General features: G+C 41.2%; 1 protein-coding gene across 1 annotated transcript in view; it reads left to right on the plus strand.

The window, feature by feature from the left end:
* The window catches only part of ARVCF (ARVCF delta catenin family member), a gene marked incomplete at both ends in the record, with an annotated part of 163,542 nt that overhangs the window by 89,471 nt on the left and 56,548 nt on the right, over nt 1-17,523 (plus strand). The window contains 2 exons of the mRNA XM_080628618.1: nt 1,457-1,956; nt 14,363-14,546. Coding sequence (XP_080484744.1) covers nt 1,457-1,956; nt 14,363-14,546 — 684 coding nt within the window. The remainder of the gene's footprint in view (nt 1-1,456; nt 1,957-14,362; nt 14,547-17,523) is intronic.

The following is a 17,523-nucleotide window of genomic DNA, read 5'->3' on the forward strand; positions in this document are numbered from 1 at the left end:
AATTGATTGCAAAGTTGAAAGTGCTTGGTGAGTTCTTAACTGTGAGGTGCAGGTTGCCTTATTGCCCTGGGAGCTTATTCACATATAAAACTGAAGAATTTGTGACCAGTGGTTCATTGTGCACAAGCTTTAGATTTCCTTTTGTACTTCTCCTAAGGACTTACGTGTTATCTCACCGCACATGTTCTGAAGCTCCCCTGCAAGAGCTCTGCATGTTCTGAAGGATGAAAGGTGTCACTTTGAATAAAGGATGAAGTGTATCAGTGAATCTCAAAAACAAATGTTGAAGCTGTAAATGCCTTTCCTTACAAATCTCCTGCAGAAATGTTCTTTCTGTTGTAGGACGTGATCAGAGGGGGGGTGGGGATATTTTTCTGAAGGTTGTAGATTATAGTTGAAGAGGTGGTTGCTAAAGAAAAAAAAATATTTGTCAAATACTGGTTTAGTTATTTATTTTTAGAATATGGATGTTTGTCATGTGAGAATGTACTGTGTTGGTATATTTTCAACTGTCTTGATTGTAACTTTGCCCTTCGTGTGAGCTAGGACAGTAGTACCTAAATATGCGTTAGCTGGTTGTCACTGATCGTACTTCATTTACACACAGTGAATTATGGCACAACAAGATGGATGCCATTCATTCTAATGCTATAAATGATCTTAAGAGTATTAGGCTCTTAAGATCATTCACTTGAGTGATCCAGGTTAGTTGCTGATCTGGGGAGGAAAGCTCAGAGTACTGGACTTGGTTTGCATGTCCAGCAAATTACTTTGACGTTAAAAGTTGGATGCGGGCCTCTTGACCAACAGCCTTTTACATGTATTTTGAATTATTCTGTACAAGATAGACTTTTATTACATTCTTGGATTCAGAACTTAAGTTTTACATCACGTTTGACACTTTTATGTATATATTGATGAGTTCAGTATGCTTGTGTGAGCATCAACATGGAAATGTAGTGGAATTTCTCAGACTTGCTGAAAAGTGTCTGTGGTCTCTGCCCAGGCCTTGAATGCCTTTAATTACAGCTTTAGTTGGTTGCAGAAGTAGCAGCAATAATGAAGCTCAGTGTCTCCTACTAAATGTAATCCACTTCTATCATAATTGTTTTGCTAAGTAACCAAAATGAAAGCAATGTTTGATGACTTGCAGTCCCTGTCATCGTTTCATTGCCAGCCAGACAAACACTGTGCCCATCGCTGTCCCATTGCTGCTTCATACTCAGCTATGGTTAATTTTCAAGTTACTACAAATGAATTACTTGAAAGTGTAAATATGCTGCCCCTAATGATGATTGTGATATTAAAAGAGTTGCTTATAGCTGAAATCTGCATACATAGAATGGTTTGGGTTGGAAGGGACCTTAAAGATCATCTACAGACTCAGAGGTACAGAGTGTTTAAATGTGCTTTTTCCCCCCCTCTTTCTTTCTCTTGGGACTGTTGCTTCTTACAGGGGCTACGATGACCCCATCGAGACAGAGATGGTTGAAGAGAGAATACCTTACCTTCATGGTGGCTACGCAGCACCGCTGGCACAGCCAGAGAGAGGAAGCATGGCTAGTATTGACCGCCTGGGGAAGCGCTCCCCCTCTATTGACAGCATTCGTAAAGATCCCAGGTGGAGGGACCCTGACCTCCCTGAAGTGATTGCCATGCTCAGCCACCCTATTGATCCAGTCAAGTCTAACGCCGCAGCCTATTTGCAGCACTTATGCTACGAGAATGATAAAATCAAAAAGGACGTGAGGCACCTCAAAGGGATACCTATCTTGGTGGGTCTCCTTGATCATCCAAAGCCAGAGGTCCATCGTAAAGCCTGCGGGGCTCTCAGAAACATCTCCTATGGGAAGGATAATGAAAACAAGGTGGCTATAAAGAACTGTGATGGGATCCCTGCATTGATCAGGCTATTGCGAAAAACAAATGACATGGAAGTCAGAGAGCTAATTACAGGTCAGTGTCTGTAGTTTCTTTAATGAATTATTCTTTAGAAGGGTTCTCTCAGCTTCAGGAACAAGAATTTCTGGAGATTAGAGCACTGGAGGAAAATGTGGATCACTGGCTGCAGCTATTTCTTTAGCTGCACACTGTGGTGTTAGAAATCCTACAGCAAATGTGCCCTGCAGGAGGAAATCAAGATCGTCTGTGTAGGTAGCACACTTGGGTTTCCCTGGCTGCTGAGAGATGGATGGTGCATCTTGGATGTAGCATGCAAATGCATGTGGCTGAGTTACTGAAGCTTAAATGAGTTATAGGAACTTCATTGACAGGTAATTTGTAGTGCATTTGCCCCCAGTGTGTTATAATCACAGGGTAAATTATGCTAATCTAGAACTTCCCATTAATCTCTTATAAAACAATCCTGCTGCCATGTCCCACTACTTTGTATTGATGGAATGGTCAGTCTCCTCAGGAACAGTTCCAGCTCCGGTGCTGTGGACTCTGAAGCTGTACATGAAGTTGCAGCACTTCTGGGTCGGAAAACTCAGATTTTAAGGAGCAGAGTATGCTGTTAGATGCTTTGGGCACAGGGTTGGTTTGTTGCAGTAATCGTAAAAGGGAGAATTACTTCTCGAAGTTACTGACTTCATGCACACTTTGCCGAGAGTTTTCAAATACTTATAACTCCATTATTCAACCTGTTTTTTATTTGAACTTAGTTTTGGACATCATCCAGAGTAATAAAGTATATGCCAAGATTCCAAGTTCAGCCATTAAATGGAATAGGGTGAAAAAGTATGTCAGTTCTTAAACTAAGGAGAAATATATTGTTCTTCAGTCTCCCATAACTCATGAGTATTGAAATGGATTTCCTTTTCTCTTCTCAGAAGCTACAAGGGATGTTTGGATGGAGACCAGGGCAGTTGCAATGAATTTCAGTGCCAGAACAGAATTTTTCAGAAAGTTTTGTGAGCGTGAAAATGGGTCCAGGGCTGAAACTGTTCAGCTGTCTGATATTATCAGTGTTGGATTCTCCAGCAGATCCTACCGCAAACACAGATTAAGCCATTAGAAGTAAACATCATAATTCTGTAATTGCCTCAAAAAATTATAGCAAGCTTTTACTGGTAATCATAATTCTTTGAGGTGAACAGTGGCCTTGGGTGTTCCAACTGTTCTTCCCCAACAATTATAGGAGATTTAGCAAACTAGGTCTAAATATACAGTATAGAAATCAGCAGGGGTGTTCTACCAGCTTACTAGAAAAGTCTGTTTTGTCAGAGAACCTCTAAGTAGCGTGTGTTGGTTGTGCTCTGATTGCTGTCTATGCTTTGTCTTTTAACATGGAAAAACTCTGTAGATAGTAGTGTCGTGGTTTAAGCCCAAGCTGTAAATCAGAACCACGCAGTCTACTGCCCCCCCCCACCTTTCTTCCCTCTGCTTCTGGAGGGACGGGGAGGAGAATCAAAAGAATGCAGCTCCCACGGGTTGAGATAAGAACAGTTTAATAACTAAGGTATAACACAAATCACCACTGCCGCCACCAACAATAACAACGACAAGAGAAATAACAAGGGAAGAGAATACGATACCGCCCGCCGGAAAAGACAGCCCGACCGACCAGGGGACGTGCCCTTCTGGGTAGCTCCCAGTTCCATCCCCTGGCATGACGTGCTGTGGTGTGGAACACCTCCTTGGCCAGTCTGGGTCAGGTGTCCTGTCCCCGCTTCCTCCCGGCCCCTCCTCCTCCCTGGCAGAGCATGAGACTCACAAAATCCTTGGTCAGTCTAAACATCGGTGTTATCAGTTTTTTGTTCCCAAGCCAAAAATCAAAAACACAGTACTGCAACAGCTACTAAGAAGGAGAAAAAAAAAAAAAAACTGACTGCCACTGCTGAACCCAGGACAGTGTCCACCCCTTGTTCCATACCATTCACGTCATGCTCAGATCCCACATTTTCCATATACCCTCACTCTCATTTCAGTGCACTGTTATCTTAGTGCACGGACCAATTCCTGTAAAGCTACTGAGTCCATTCGGTTCATGATGTTGGGCTCCATCTCTTGGAACAGTCTTTCAGGGCAGAAGAAGCTGTGTGCAGTGTTGGATCGTTGCCTGCTGATGCTGATCATTCCTTTACTGTAGAACTCGTCCGGTTCTATCAAAGTTCATTCTCTGTTGGGATGATGGTCGGAGGGAAGTCAGAGCCAGTCGCTGGTGCCCTGCAGACTTCTAGTTGATGGACTATAGCAGGCAACAGCGTACAATTGAGTTCATTGTCTGTTTTCCCCTAAAATCAAATCCCCTTGAGGTACGCATCGGACTTCCCCATCTTCCCGCATTACCCACCAAGTATATCCAGGTCCCTGAGCAAAAGCAATCCCACGAGTGGGTTTGCCTTTACCTGAAGCAGGAATAACCCAGACTGTCTTCCCCAGCAAATTCTTCATGTGCACCACAGGAACTTTGTCCCCCTCTACAATATGTAAAAGTTCTGACTGTGCTGGGCCAGCCCTGTTGGCAGATCCTCTGGTGTTGACCAACCAGGTGGCCTTTGGTAAGTGTGTATCCCAATGCTTGAAAGTTCCCCCACCCATTGCTCTCAGTGTAGTTTTTAACAGCCCATTGTACCGTTCGATTTTCCCAGAGGCTGGTGCATGGTAGGGGATGTGATATACCCACTCAATGCCATGCTCTTTGGCCCAAGTGTCTATAAGGTTATTCCGGAAATGAGTCCCATTGTCTGATTCAATTCTTTCTGGGGTGCCATGTCGCCACAAAATCTGGTTCTCAAGGCCCAGGATAGTGTTCCGGGCAGTGGCGTGGGGCACAGCGTATGTTTCCAGCCATCCGGTGGTTGCTTCCACCATGGTAAGCACATGGCGCTTGCCTTGGCGGGTTGGTGGGAGTGTGATATAATCAATTTGCCAGGCCTCCCCATATTTATACTTCAGCCATCGTCCTCCATACCAAAGAGGCTTTAACCGTTTGGCTTGTTTAATTGCAGCACATGTTTCACACTCGTGAATAACCTGGGCAATAGTGTCCATTGTTAAGTCCACCCCTCGATCACGGGCCCATCTGTATGTTGCATCTCTGCCCTGATGACCTGAAGTGTCATGGGCCCACCGGGCCAAAAATAATTCACCTTTATGTTGCCAATCTAAGTCCATCTGAGCCACTTCAATCTTAGCAGCTTTGTCCACTTGTTGGTTGTTCTGGTGTTCCTCAGTGGCCCGACTCTTGGGTACATGGGCGTCTACATGACGTACCTTCACCACCAGGTTCTGCACCCGGGCAGCGATATCTTGCCACAGTGCAGCAGCCCAGATGGGTTTACCTCTGCGTTGCCAGTTGCTCTGCTTCCATTGCTGCAACCACCCCCACAGGGCATTTCCCACCATCCATGAGTCAGTATAGAGATAAAGTACTGGCCACTTTTCTCGTTCAGCAATGTCCAGGGCCAGCTGGATGGCTTTCACCTCGGCAAACTGACTCGATTCACCCTCTCCTTCAGCAGTTTCTGCAACTTGTCGTTGAGGATTCCATACAGCTGCCTTCCATCTCCGATGTTTTCCCACAATACGGCAGGACCCATCAGTAAACAAGGCATACTGCTTTTCACTTTCTGATAGTTTATTATATGGTGGGGCCTCTTCAGCACGCATCACCTCCTCCTCTGGTGACATTCCAAAATCTTTGCCCTCTGGCCAGTCCATGATGACTTCTAGAATGCCTGGACGACTGGGATTTCCTATTCGAGCTCGTTGTGTAATTAGTGCAGCCCATTTACTCCATGTCGCATCGGTTGCATGATGTGTAGAGGAGACCCTGCCTTTGAACATCCAGCCCAGAACGGGCAACCTGGGTGCCAGGAGGAGCTGTGCTTCAGTGCCAATCACCTCCGAAGCAGCTCGAACCCCTTCATAGGCTGCCAGTATCTCTTTCTCAGTTGGGGTATAGCTGGCCTCAGATCCTTTGTATCCCCGACTCCAAAAGCCGAGGGGTCGACCTCGAGTCTCCCCTGGAGCTTTCTGCCAGAGACTCCAGGTAGGACTATTCTCCCCAGCTGCGGTGTACAGTACATTTTTTACATCTGGCCCATTCCGGACTGGTCCAAGGGCTACAGCATGAACTATCTCACGTTTAATTTGCTCAAAGGCTTGTTGTTGCTCAGGGCCCCATTTAAAATCATTCTTCTTCCGGGTTACATGATAGAGAGGGCTTACAATCGAGCTGTAATTCGGGATGTGCATTCTCCAGAACCCCACAGCACCCAAGAAAGCTTGTGTTTCTTTCTTATTAGTTGGTGGAGACATTGCTATTACAAGTCATTACCATAAAATATAATGAGACAATAACCTTAGCCCAAGCCCCACACTTGAAAAACACTAACACAGCAAATACCGGCTCTAAGTAACCTACGGCATATTGAGACTGTGAGATCAAAAACAACAACTTTGAGAGCCAATAAATCAGCATTGTGACAAGTGACTATCAATCCAAAACACTGAATCCTTATCACAAATACGATTAGACACACTCCGGTCAGATCTGTCGTTATCTCAACCCTTCGTGCCCCACGTTGGGCGCCAAAATAGAACTGTCGTGGTTTAAGCCCAAGCTGTAAATCAGAACCACGCAGTCTACTGCCCCCCCCACCTTTCTTCCCTCCGCTTCTGGAGGGACGGAGAGGAGAATCAAAAGAATGCAGCTCCCACGGGTTGAGATAAGAACAGTTTAATAACTAAGGTATAACACAAATCACCACTGCCGCCACCAACAATAACAACGACAAGAGAAATAACAAGGGAAGAGAATACGATACCGCCCGCCGGAAAAGACAGCCCGACCGACCAGGGGACGTGCCCTTCTGGGTAGCTCCCAGTTCCATCCCCTGGCATGACGTGCTGTGGTATGGAACACCTCCTTGGCCAGTCTGGGTCAGGTGTCCTGTCCCCGCTTCCTCCCGGCCCCTCCTCCTCCCTGGCAGAGCATGAGACTCACAAAATCCTTGGTCAGTCTAAACATCGGTGTTATCAGTTTTTTGTTCCCAAGCCAAAAATCAAAAACACAGTACTGCAACAGCTACTAAGAAGGAGAAAAAAAAAAAAAAAACTGACTGCCACTGCTGAACCCAGGACAAGTAGTTATATTCCATTTGTTGCACTCATTTAGTATGATGGCTGGCTTAAATCTTTTATTTAAAGAAAAATTATCTGTTTATCTACTGTTCTGGTTTACTCAAATCTCGTTTCTGGAGTGTTGGGAAGGAATGAATTTATTTTTTTAGATTTAAGAAAGGTGTAACCGATCTGTAATTTGATCTGAAGGAATATCATTATAACACTAAGTGGTAATCAGTCACTTGAGATGGGCAAAGCCAAACTGGATGTTTTCCCTTTTCACATGAAATGATGATTGCTTGGATTTCCAGTTGAATGATTAGTTTTACAGTTCAAATGCATTTTGATAGTAGTTCCTGCTAATTAAATGTAGTATTTTTATTCTAATATGGTTTTTGCTATTTAAAGCTCTTCATTTCCCCTTACTAAAAAACACCAGAAATACTAAGGGTATTGGCCTAAACAGATGTCCAGCAACAGATGATGCGCGTTTAATCTCCACCTAACCAGGAATAATTTCATTCCACTTCTAAAATGATATCATTCAGATCTGGTGTGAGACATTCAAGTGTCAATATAGAAGAGTATTCCAGCAATCCCTCTGTGACTGGGGCTGGTGTACTTGCAGTCAGTGTTCAAAGCCTCAGCTGATAATGTGGAATTGTCCATTTGAAAAATGAGCTGCAGAAGTCAGCAGAGAAACAAGAGCCAACTTGAAGTACGAAGAGAGCATCCAGCCAGGACTGATACAAAAGGACTGTGTTTTGCAGCCTCAGAAAATTCAGATCACAATTCTGGTGTTCTCATGGTAGAAGTCTTGACTTCCTACCTGGATACTTTTCCCTAGTGATAAACCGATGTCTGCCTTTGCCATGAAAGTTCTACATTCTGTCTGGAGTGAAATCTCTGAGGAGGCAGATAATACTACAGCATACTGGGTTTGCTTGTTTATTTCTTTTAACAGGCTGCAAATTCAAATTTGGTACACATTGACTTTTATGTAGTTTAATATTTCTGTAACTCAGTACTAGCTGCTGTTGGAAAGCTGAATTGTAATCATCAGGTGGTCATCCTGGATGTGGACGAATGATAAAATAATCCCGCTTTCCAAAGAGATTTAAGTACTTTAAAGAGATTTAAATACTTCAGATGTCCAAATTCAAGAACATTTCCAGTCTTTGAAGTTTTGCTTCTCTGGGTGTGGAACGCTGCCTGCCTGCCAGACAGGGTACACTGGAGCATTACAAGTAAGACATTATTTGCAGCTAGAGAGGGTGCTTCCTGGCAAGAGAGCATCAGTCTCATCTAATTTGAGAGTCAAAGCTTTGGTTTTAATACTGCTCCGTGGCTTCTCATTTACTTGGTAATCTGATGCAGCAGCCACAGCTGTCTAGAACAGTGTGAGTCAGGCCAGCCAGCTGGGCCTGGTCAGTGGGTTAATGGAGTGGGAAAACAGCCACATCAACATGTTAAAAATGCATAAGAGGTAGATGCAGTGGCAGTGGAGCATGAGGTGAGGAATCAGATGTGTGATGCTCAGTGCTGAATGAGTGAGACTTGATGTGTCAGAAGTGTGTTCACCTGACTGCTTCCCAGAATATGTTTGGAAAACACAAGGTAGACACGTATTGACATGCAATTTTGGGAGCATGCTGAGTATACCGATACGACACTACTGCCAGATTAAGCAAGTCTGTAGCTTCTTCTTTTCAGATAGCACTGGTTTTAACAGAATTTGAGAACCTTCTCTGGGTTAATGCCATCTCTGTTTTACCAGATGTTCTTGATGTATCTGCAGATGGCACTAAAACATGATATCCCTAAAGGTAAGGCAAATACATGTGGCATGTAAAAATACCTTCAAAACTCAAGATACATTCATTAAATAACACAGATCTCATTTTAATTTCCTTTCAAAATGTAGAGTTAGAAAATGTCTCCTATCCACTGCACTGAGAAAAGCATGATTTTAGCTGTTAGTGTCCATAAGTAAATAACGAGTAAAGTTGTGATGAGAAATAGTCCACAGAATTCCTCCTTGCATCCCTTTCTAGTCTTGGAAATGTGCTGTTGGATTTTCAGTGGGTCACTTTCTTGAGAAGCAGAGAGAAAGGAGGATTAACCTGCAAAAATTTTATCTTGAGTGATAAGGGTTTTTTTTTGTGGGGGAAACGTTCAAGTCAGATATGCAAGACCAAAATTCTATTACGTTCTTTGAAAAGCAATCAGAAGTTGGGAGCTTTGATGAATAATTCTGTTCTTTGTGAGAACATTGAAAGTAATTTTGTTGTTTAACGACATTGCACTGATTTTTGAGTAGTGCAGAACGTGATTTTCCTGATGCTTCATGTTGCAAACTGGTTTTTATTTAAAAATGATTGATCTTTGACATACTCTGCAGAGGGAATATTTTGATTTAATACAGTAATAGAAACTTACAAGATTGGTAACCTTACTCAGGATTCACACCTAGGCATTTATGTGTGCTAAGATCTTGTCAGCTGATTGGACACTAACTGCTCTTTGAAGTACCATGCTGTCTTGAACTTTCTGATCACAGATGAGCTTACCCCTTCCATTTTCTAATAGAACACCTGTCAGAAGAAGTTTCCTTTTCATGGTGTATTCTGTGACAGAGTAGTTCGTGTTGAGGTTCTTGACCACTAAACTTGAAGAAACACAGCTCCAATCTTCAGGACTTAGAACAATACAAACAAGTGTGTCAAACAGATCCATACAGGACCAACATGCGACAAGAAGTCCTTGATGGATATTATGCAGAGCACTTTATTTTTCCCAAATGATAAACTATTTGATATGGACCATACATAAAAAATTTAACAGCTTCTGATTTCTTGGTGACGTTGGATTTTTGCAAGTAAGCAAGTGCAGCAGGAAAAGATTTCCCTTGGATTTCAGAAGGTAATAGCATGTATGTTGTTCTGTCATGACGTCTTCAGAAATCTTTCCACAGCTCCAAGGAGGTGGAGATTTAGGAAATTGTGGCTGTCACCTGAATCACTTTCAGTATTACACGAATCATCTAGGTATGTTTGTAGCTTATAGTAATTTTTAATACGTTTTTACAATGATCACTTCTTTTGGAAAAACAAACCTTGTAGCTATTGTCGCTGCTTAACATGCTGAAAAAGTAGAGCTCGTAGTTGTAGTTAGAAATAGGTAAGTCTATTGCAAATAGTATTTATAAATTAAAGAATGGTAAAAACCTGATCATCTTCTGAAAAGTAGTAGTTCATGTTTTTTCTCTAGTCCTAAAATTCATGCAGTCTGCAGTCAAAAGGTCAGTACTTGTAGTGAAAGGATGTAGAAAATTTAGGTAACTTTCCCTTATTCTGCTGTTCTGCTTGTTTCTCTTATTCTGCTGTGTCAGTGACTTGATTTCTTTTGAGTGCTATTCACTTGAATTGGTTAAACTTGGGGTTTGCAAAACAGTGTTTCCAGCTTGTTAGATCATTAATGTGTAATGCTAATAGAGACAGAGAATGGTATTTGAAGATGGATATCAAATTTATAGGGATTTTAAATTATTTTAATTTTTTTACTCAGATTTTGTGAGTAAAACCTACAGTCTGAGCTGAATTTGTTCACTGGTTTTTTGGATTTAAGTTTCTTTGACTGTGTCACTATTAGTGTCTTTTCCCATTGAATTTGTTTTCTCAAGAGCTGGAAGAATGCTGGGGCTTAGACCTCTTTGTTTCATAATTTTGAATAAGAAAAATGTTTTGTCACTGTTTATTTGCAGAATCCTTTCTTGTGGAATATTTTCCCAGTGACGTCAACGTTGAATATGATTTTTTTTTTTCCTCTGTCTTTGGAACCACAAGGTTCTCTCATCCCGACTTATCTTAGGCTACCTTTCTGTTAAGTGCTGCACATTTTCCTTCACTGAGTGCTGTTCAACAGAGGGATTCTTTTGGTTTTCCTCATGCAACCATCAAAAAGAATATTATGAATTTAAGTGACTTGTCATTCTTTGAATGATTTGAAGAGTTTGTGCCTTTTTTTTCCTTCTTTTTCTTCTCCACAGTTTGTTGGTGTTTTCTTTGAAACGCTTGAGAGATGGGAAGCAGATGAGAAATTGAAAAGCTTGTAAACTGCTGGGGGGTTTTGATTTGAAGAAGGAGGAAAGGCATTCTGTTTAACTGCAGTCTCTGTTGCCTGGTAGTCACTCATTGAGATTGACAGTCAAAATGTGTTTGCCCTAAATTGTTTATTGCAGTCAGCCTCTTAATAAGAATTCTGTGTATGGACAAGAGATCCTTTTGTAGGGCAGGTAGTTCTCTTGGTCTGGATGGGGTTACGAGTGTCAGTGAAACTGGCCTGGTTGTGGAAGGTTGTCAGGTCAGTGCTGTTTTCAGTGTTGCAGTCTAGCTGCAGTACTGTTGAATCCCAGTTACATTTAGTCTCTTGAAATAACTGCTGGTGAATGAGAATATAGAAGAGGAAGTTTGGAGGTGGTGATTTTATTTTACGTGATGGAGTTGGAGGTATTAAAATCTAGACACAAATCTTCAAGTTTTAAAGCAAGCAAAAGATTTGAGTATTGAAAAACTAAAGAATCCTGTAATGTTGGAGCTTTTGGAAATTTTATAGGTCTTTTTAGCCTTTTAATTATAAGTCTGCCATATTCTTAAGCAGCAAAATTTGCTTTTGTAGTTTCACTATACAGATAATGGATTATGTCACTCCTCTAGGAAAGAGGAAGAGGCAGACTTTCATTTCAGGTGCAGAAGTAATATGTGCATTTAAGGAAAGCGCTCTTAAAACTGAAGGTGTGTCAGATTTTGAAACTTAGCTTTTCCATATACAGATGATTTTGAATCTTCACATTGTTCCCTGTTGCAGTATTTTGCAGTTTTAAAGGAACAGAAATGCAGGATCCTGACAAACACTCTACTAGGTTCCTCACTTGATGCCATCTTTTCCTAATAGTGTGGGTTTTGACCACTGCAAGTACCAAATGCTCCATTTAATGATTCTGTGAGACAGCTCTGACGTAACCCTCCAGAACCAGGGTATTTTGCACCCACTGTTCTCAGTTTGAATCCAAGCTTGCTGGAGAGATGATTATCCTGTGTGATGTCGTGGGATTTATTCAGTACTGGATGTTTGGATTTTGTATTTAGATTTTTAAGTACTGAGCCAATAATGCATTTATGGATTTAATTGTAATTACTATTTTTATATCAGCAAATCTGATATGCTTAAAGAATTGGTGTGCAAGAAAGACTGTCTAGTGAAGTATTTAAAATAAATCGGGTAGTTTGTATGTCAGGTTTTATAATCTTGTTGTAAATATTTACTTGCATTTATTTATGATGTCTATTTTTGAGCCAATTTGTTACAAGAAGTAAAGGCTTTCTGCTGCAACCAAATCAGGCCAGTTAGCGCTTTCTGCGTGGTTTTTGGGTTGTTTTTTTTTCTTGCTCTCCATTGTATGGTGTTTTGTAATGACAAAGGGTGATTTACTGTAATGGGTACGCAGACCGAATTAATTCATATTTTACCTATACTGTCTTGTTTGAAAGCTGAAAAAGTAGGTTATAAAAATCTCATCTGGTGTGTTGTCTGGGAATGGCAACGGCAATAGGCAAAAAAAGTGCAGTATCTTTTTGTGGTTTTAGAAAAAGACTGAAAGAAACATTATGGTGTTCACACTATCTGACTCAGATTTTCTTTATTAATTAATATGGTCTCTTAAGTCTGAGCAGATGCCTGGATTTTGTACAGATCACTTTGAATAGGAAACACAAGAGCATTTGACTCCTGAAGCTCTGCTAATCATCAGCCTTTGAGGTTATCGTGTAAGTGCCAGTTGCTACGCAAATGGAGATAAAATTCCCATCCTGACCCTATACGGATATAATACTCTGATATTAAAATAGGCAGTTGGCATTTGACACTTCTGACTTGCAGCAGCGAAAGCCTGAGTGTGAAGCAGAGTTCCCACGCGATAGCGGCCTGTGGTCGAGGTGGTGGTTGGGCAGTTTTCCAGCACGTAGGATCATTACAGAGCTGCAGACACCCTCACTACTACCTGCTTTCCTTTGGCTGAAAGGTCCAGCAAAGACACGTTTGTTACACTGTGTGACAAAAGTTATAGATCCAGATCTTTTTCCAGTCACCTTTAAAGCTGGAAAATGTAGGGTTTAAAACTTAGAGTGGCTGAAAGAAACGGAAACAAAAAGTTGCACCTTTGTTCTTTTGTGTTTTGCTTTAGATGTGTATAAGAGGTATTTACAATTTGCACTACAATATGCACAAGTTCACAGTTGTAATAACGTAGGGAGCCTCAGTTTACTATTGTGGCCGTCTGCTTAGGAAGGATTTCCTGTGTGTTCTGGGGAATCTAGCTTTTCCATTCTCTCTGAAATACGCTGTCTTCGCACTTTTCCTTGGAGCTCCAAAGCGTGCATCCACCCCCTCCAAGTGTTGATACGGATAGTTGTCAAGTGTAACCAGGCTGGGCCTATGCAGAAATCATCTCTGAAGTGAATGTCCTGTTTTAGTCCTAACCTAATGAGCAATAAGTGTCAGGACAGTGATACAGGTCTGCTGGGAAGTTGTATCACTTATCTAGGGGTATTTTTACAGTTGTAAGGCTGTTCTGTTATGTTGGTTTGATGTTTGACTTCTGTCTACTTTGGTTTATAATTGAGGCAAAATTGGAAAGACAGAGGAGTTTTGGTTCTCAGCTTCTTCAAGGAATCGTATGCTTGTGGTACGAGGTGATTTGAACATTGATATTGCCTGTGACAGGAAAATGTGAAAATAAATAACAGAGAGGAGTCTTGAATGAAATACTGTATTGTGCAGAGGATAAGTGTAAGATGAATGTTCCTCCATAAATTCATCCCTGTTTTAAAGACTTACTCAATATTCTTGTCTGCTGCACTGAATGAATTTTTACTTTTTCAGGCATAGCTGATCTTAAAAGTGTATCAGAATTTGTACATAGCATAAAAATCCTATCACTATCTGATAGTACATCGCATTTCTGTATTCTGTTGTAGGACTTGATGACTTCAAAAATATCTGTATCTTGATAAAAGTAATTCCACGCTTTTGGAAATGTTTCTGTTGCAGCAACAGGAATTTTCCCTAAGCTATGTGATATCTGGTGGCTCATCCAAGTGGTTTTGCCCTTTTGTTTATTTTTTTAATTTAACCGTCTAGCGAGTCTCTGCAAATCTAGTGATTCTGTTTAATTTGGAGATTTTTAACTAGTAGTTATTCTCTTGTTATTTCATAATCACTGTTTCTCCTGCAGGCACCCTATGGAATTTATCCTCCTATGAGCCCTTGAAGATGGTCATCATCAACCATGGTCTGCAGACACTTACCAATGAGGTGATTATACCCCATTCCGGTTGGGAGAGCGAGCCTAATGAGGACTCCAAGCCTCGTGATGCTGAGTGGACAACTGTCTTCAAGAACACTTCTGGTTGCTTACGGTAAGGCAGAGCTGTGGAGTGTTACTCTGTTCACCACCTCACATGTTTAGAATTTATTTTATTTGAAAAGTGTGTTTTCAGATAACTCCCTTCTTGGGTTTAGGCCTTCTCCTATCAAAAGGCATTTTCTTGCAGATGCTGAGGAACTGGTTTAATGGAGTTATGCTGAGCCTGAAACATCGATGCAGTTTTAGCCACAAACACTTGTGGACACACTCTTATTTTAAGCTAAAGTGACTAAGGACCTATGGGAAATAATTTAAGAACCTGAACTACTGACCATTTAGGAACACATTTGTTATATTCCTCTCAAAGGAGCCTTTTCCAAGTAGAAACTGTACTTGTATTTCTGAGAGCACCTTGAGAGTAGAATAGTACATGCTGGAAGCTGGGGTCAGGAGGAGGCCTAATGCAGGCTGAAAAACCTGAAGAACCAATGTTCTCTAAACAGTCTTTCATTCTGCTTTTCTTTTAGATAAAATAGGGGAGATGCCCTGTTAGATTCTTCAGCTTTATGAAGAAGTCAATTAGTTTGAACAAAACTAATAGATTTGGCATCATATATTCTGTTACTCTGAAGTATACTTCTGTCAGATTTCTACTGATTAATGCATCTTCAGAAGTTGGTTCATTTCTGTTTCTTGGGCTTGTGGTCTCCAAATTGCAGTAACTATTCCCCTGAGTAACTTCACAAACGAAGAAAGTAATGAAAAGTGTTCTGAAAGCACCCATTACTGAAATTATTTGCAGTCCCACTGGAAACTAAGGTCTTTTAAGTAGGCTCCAGACATCATAAGTTTTTACTTAGTAGTGTCTCATTTTCTAATGGAGTTCTGCAAGAGGAAATTAGTCATGTTAGGGGATAAAAGGATTAACTGGATGAATATGAGATTTTCCAGTAAGTGTAGACAATAAATTGATCATTAGTGGACTAACCTAATCCATATCATAAATTTTTATTATGGTATCCACTGAAACTTCCACATTCCAGGATAGCTGGGGGGGCGGTGGGGGTGGGTTGGTTGGTTGGGGTTTTTTAAAGGTACTGGTTTCATGCAAAAGCTTGTGCCACTTTGGACATTGTATTCTTCAGGCTAATTAAGAGGGATGTAGAGCGTAGTAGTGCTGAGATACATTAGAGAATTTGAACTGTTGGTGATTAAAAGTGGTCTTGGTGCACTTCAAATGCATCAGCACAGCAGCCAGTGAATGGTGACTGATTTTGTTGCTGAAAGGAGGGGGAATATATTTTGTTCCTTTCACCCCTAGTCTCTGCTGTCATAATCATGTGGAACTATATACTTCCTTGTGGAAAACTTGAAGCTTCAGTTAAGATGTGGGACAAAGTTGATTTCATGCTTGAAAGTAGTTGCTTAAGGTAAATGGAGACATGATGGCAGGTTAGCAAGGAAAGGTAATCTGAGAAAGGTAGTTTGTCCATGTGTCTGTTGTGCCATGGAGAGAGCAACCTTTCGCACAGGGAAGAGTAACAGCTGTCTTGCTGTCTTACTTCTTGCAGTGAGATAAAGTGAATCCAGGACAACAGACAACAATGCAGGAGTAGGTGATAAAAGAGCTGTCTTTTCAGTTGATCGTACTTCCAGTGTTGGTGGTATTACCATTTGTAGAACACTTCCAGATCTAGAGATAAAAATGGGCATATCAAAAGTATTTATCATTACTACTGTTGGAATAATTTTGCATTGTTTGTTGAAATCCTTTGCAGCTCATCCTTAAAAGCACCAGCAAAACAAGATAGTTAACACCAGCAGAGAAAAAACTATTGCAGCCATCTGTCTGACAGACGTCAGTGTTTAAACCCCCTTTGCCTACTCTTCTCTTGTTGACACAGGCACTTTTCCTAGAAATTGAATTTTCCATGAATGGAGCTTATTGCAGACTACAAACTGTTTACCAATTTGAGACTTAATTGGGAGGTTAGTCGTGATGCTGTGCCAGCCTCCTGCGTCCCCTTTGAAAAGTGTGCCTCAGGTGTGCTGTGTTGTCTTCCAAAACAAGTGAGAGCATCTTTGAACTTCTGAGGTTGCAGATGTCCTTGCAGTCTAGCTGTCTAAGCAGAAGGCAGGTGTTATGTATGTGGGACACGTTCATTTCGGTATCATTTTTTCAGTTAATGAAGTTTATCAACAGATGTGGGCGAGTTTGTCTCAAACTCCATGATTCACAGCATGAACCACCAGTTAATTATTTGCCTGCTTTTTTTTTTTTTTTTTTTGACACTGCTTTCTCATCTTTACTTTGTTCTTGATCTGGGTCTCTCCTTTGATAACCTGGAGCCTTGGAAACGCTTATTTCAAAAGAATCGAAAACAAGTAATTAAAAAAAAAAAAAAAGCCACCTATTTGGCTTTACCTCTTCTTCAAATCCTGATCCATCTCATTTTCCTGTCCTGTTCACAATTTGTTTTTCCCTTATGCAATTTGTATGTCTCTCTCCTTCCTCACTTTGGGAATTCAGGTGCTGGTGTGTATCCAGGTCTGGGGAGGGCAGGGTGAATTGTATCCTATGTAGTCAACATGGCCTGCATGAGCCTAAGGGCGTATTAGTATCTTGTATTAGCAGTACATACAGTGTAGTGCTGCAGGTGCTTGTGGGATGGAAGGATGCTTTAGCAGAGGAGTCAGTAGCTGAGGCCAGAATCTTAGCAGACATCTCTAACTACACCAGTATTGCTTTACTTAGGTATTAACTTTGCTAGATAAGAGGCATGATCCATGCACTCTTTTGCCCCTTACCCAAAGTTAAGGAAGTTTATTGGCTTTGTGTATAGCCCTGATTTCTACCCACTTTATGAAGTAACAAAAATCTATCGGTGATTCTTGGTGTTTGCTGTAGTCTTAAAGGCCAAAAGACCTATGCTCCAGAATGGATCTGTCTGAGCTGCTATTTGAGAGAGGCCTGAGTATGATACTGAGTAATTTGTATAATTTGTATTATAATATTATAATAATTATTA

The sequence above is a fragment of the Psittacula echo genome (genome assembly GCF_963264785.1).
Source record: "Psittacula echo genome assembly, chromosome: 13".
NCBI lineage: Eukaryota > Metazoa > Chordata > Aves > Psittaciformes > Psittacidae > Psittacula > Psittacula echo.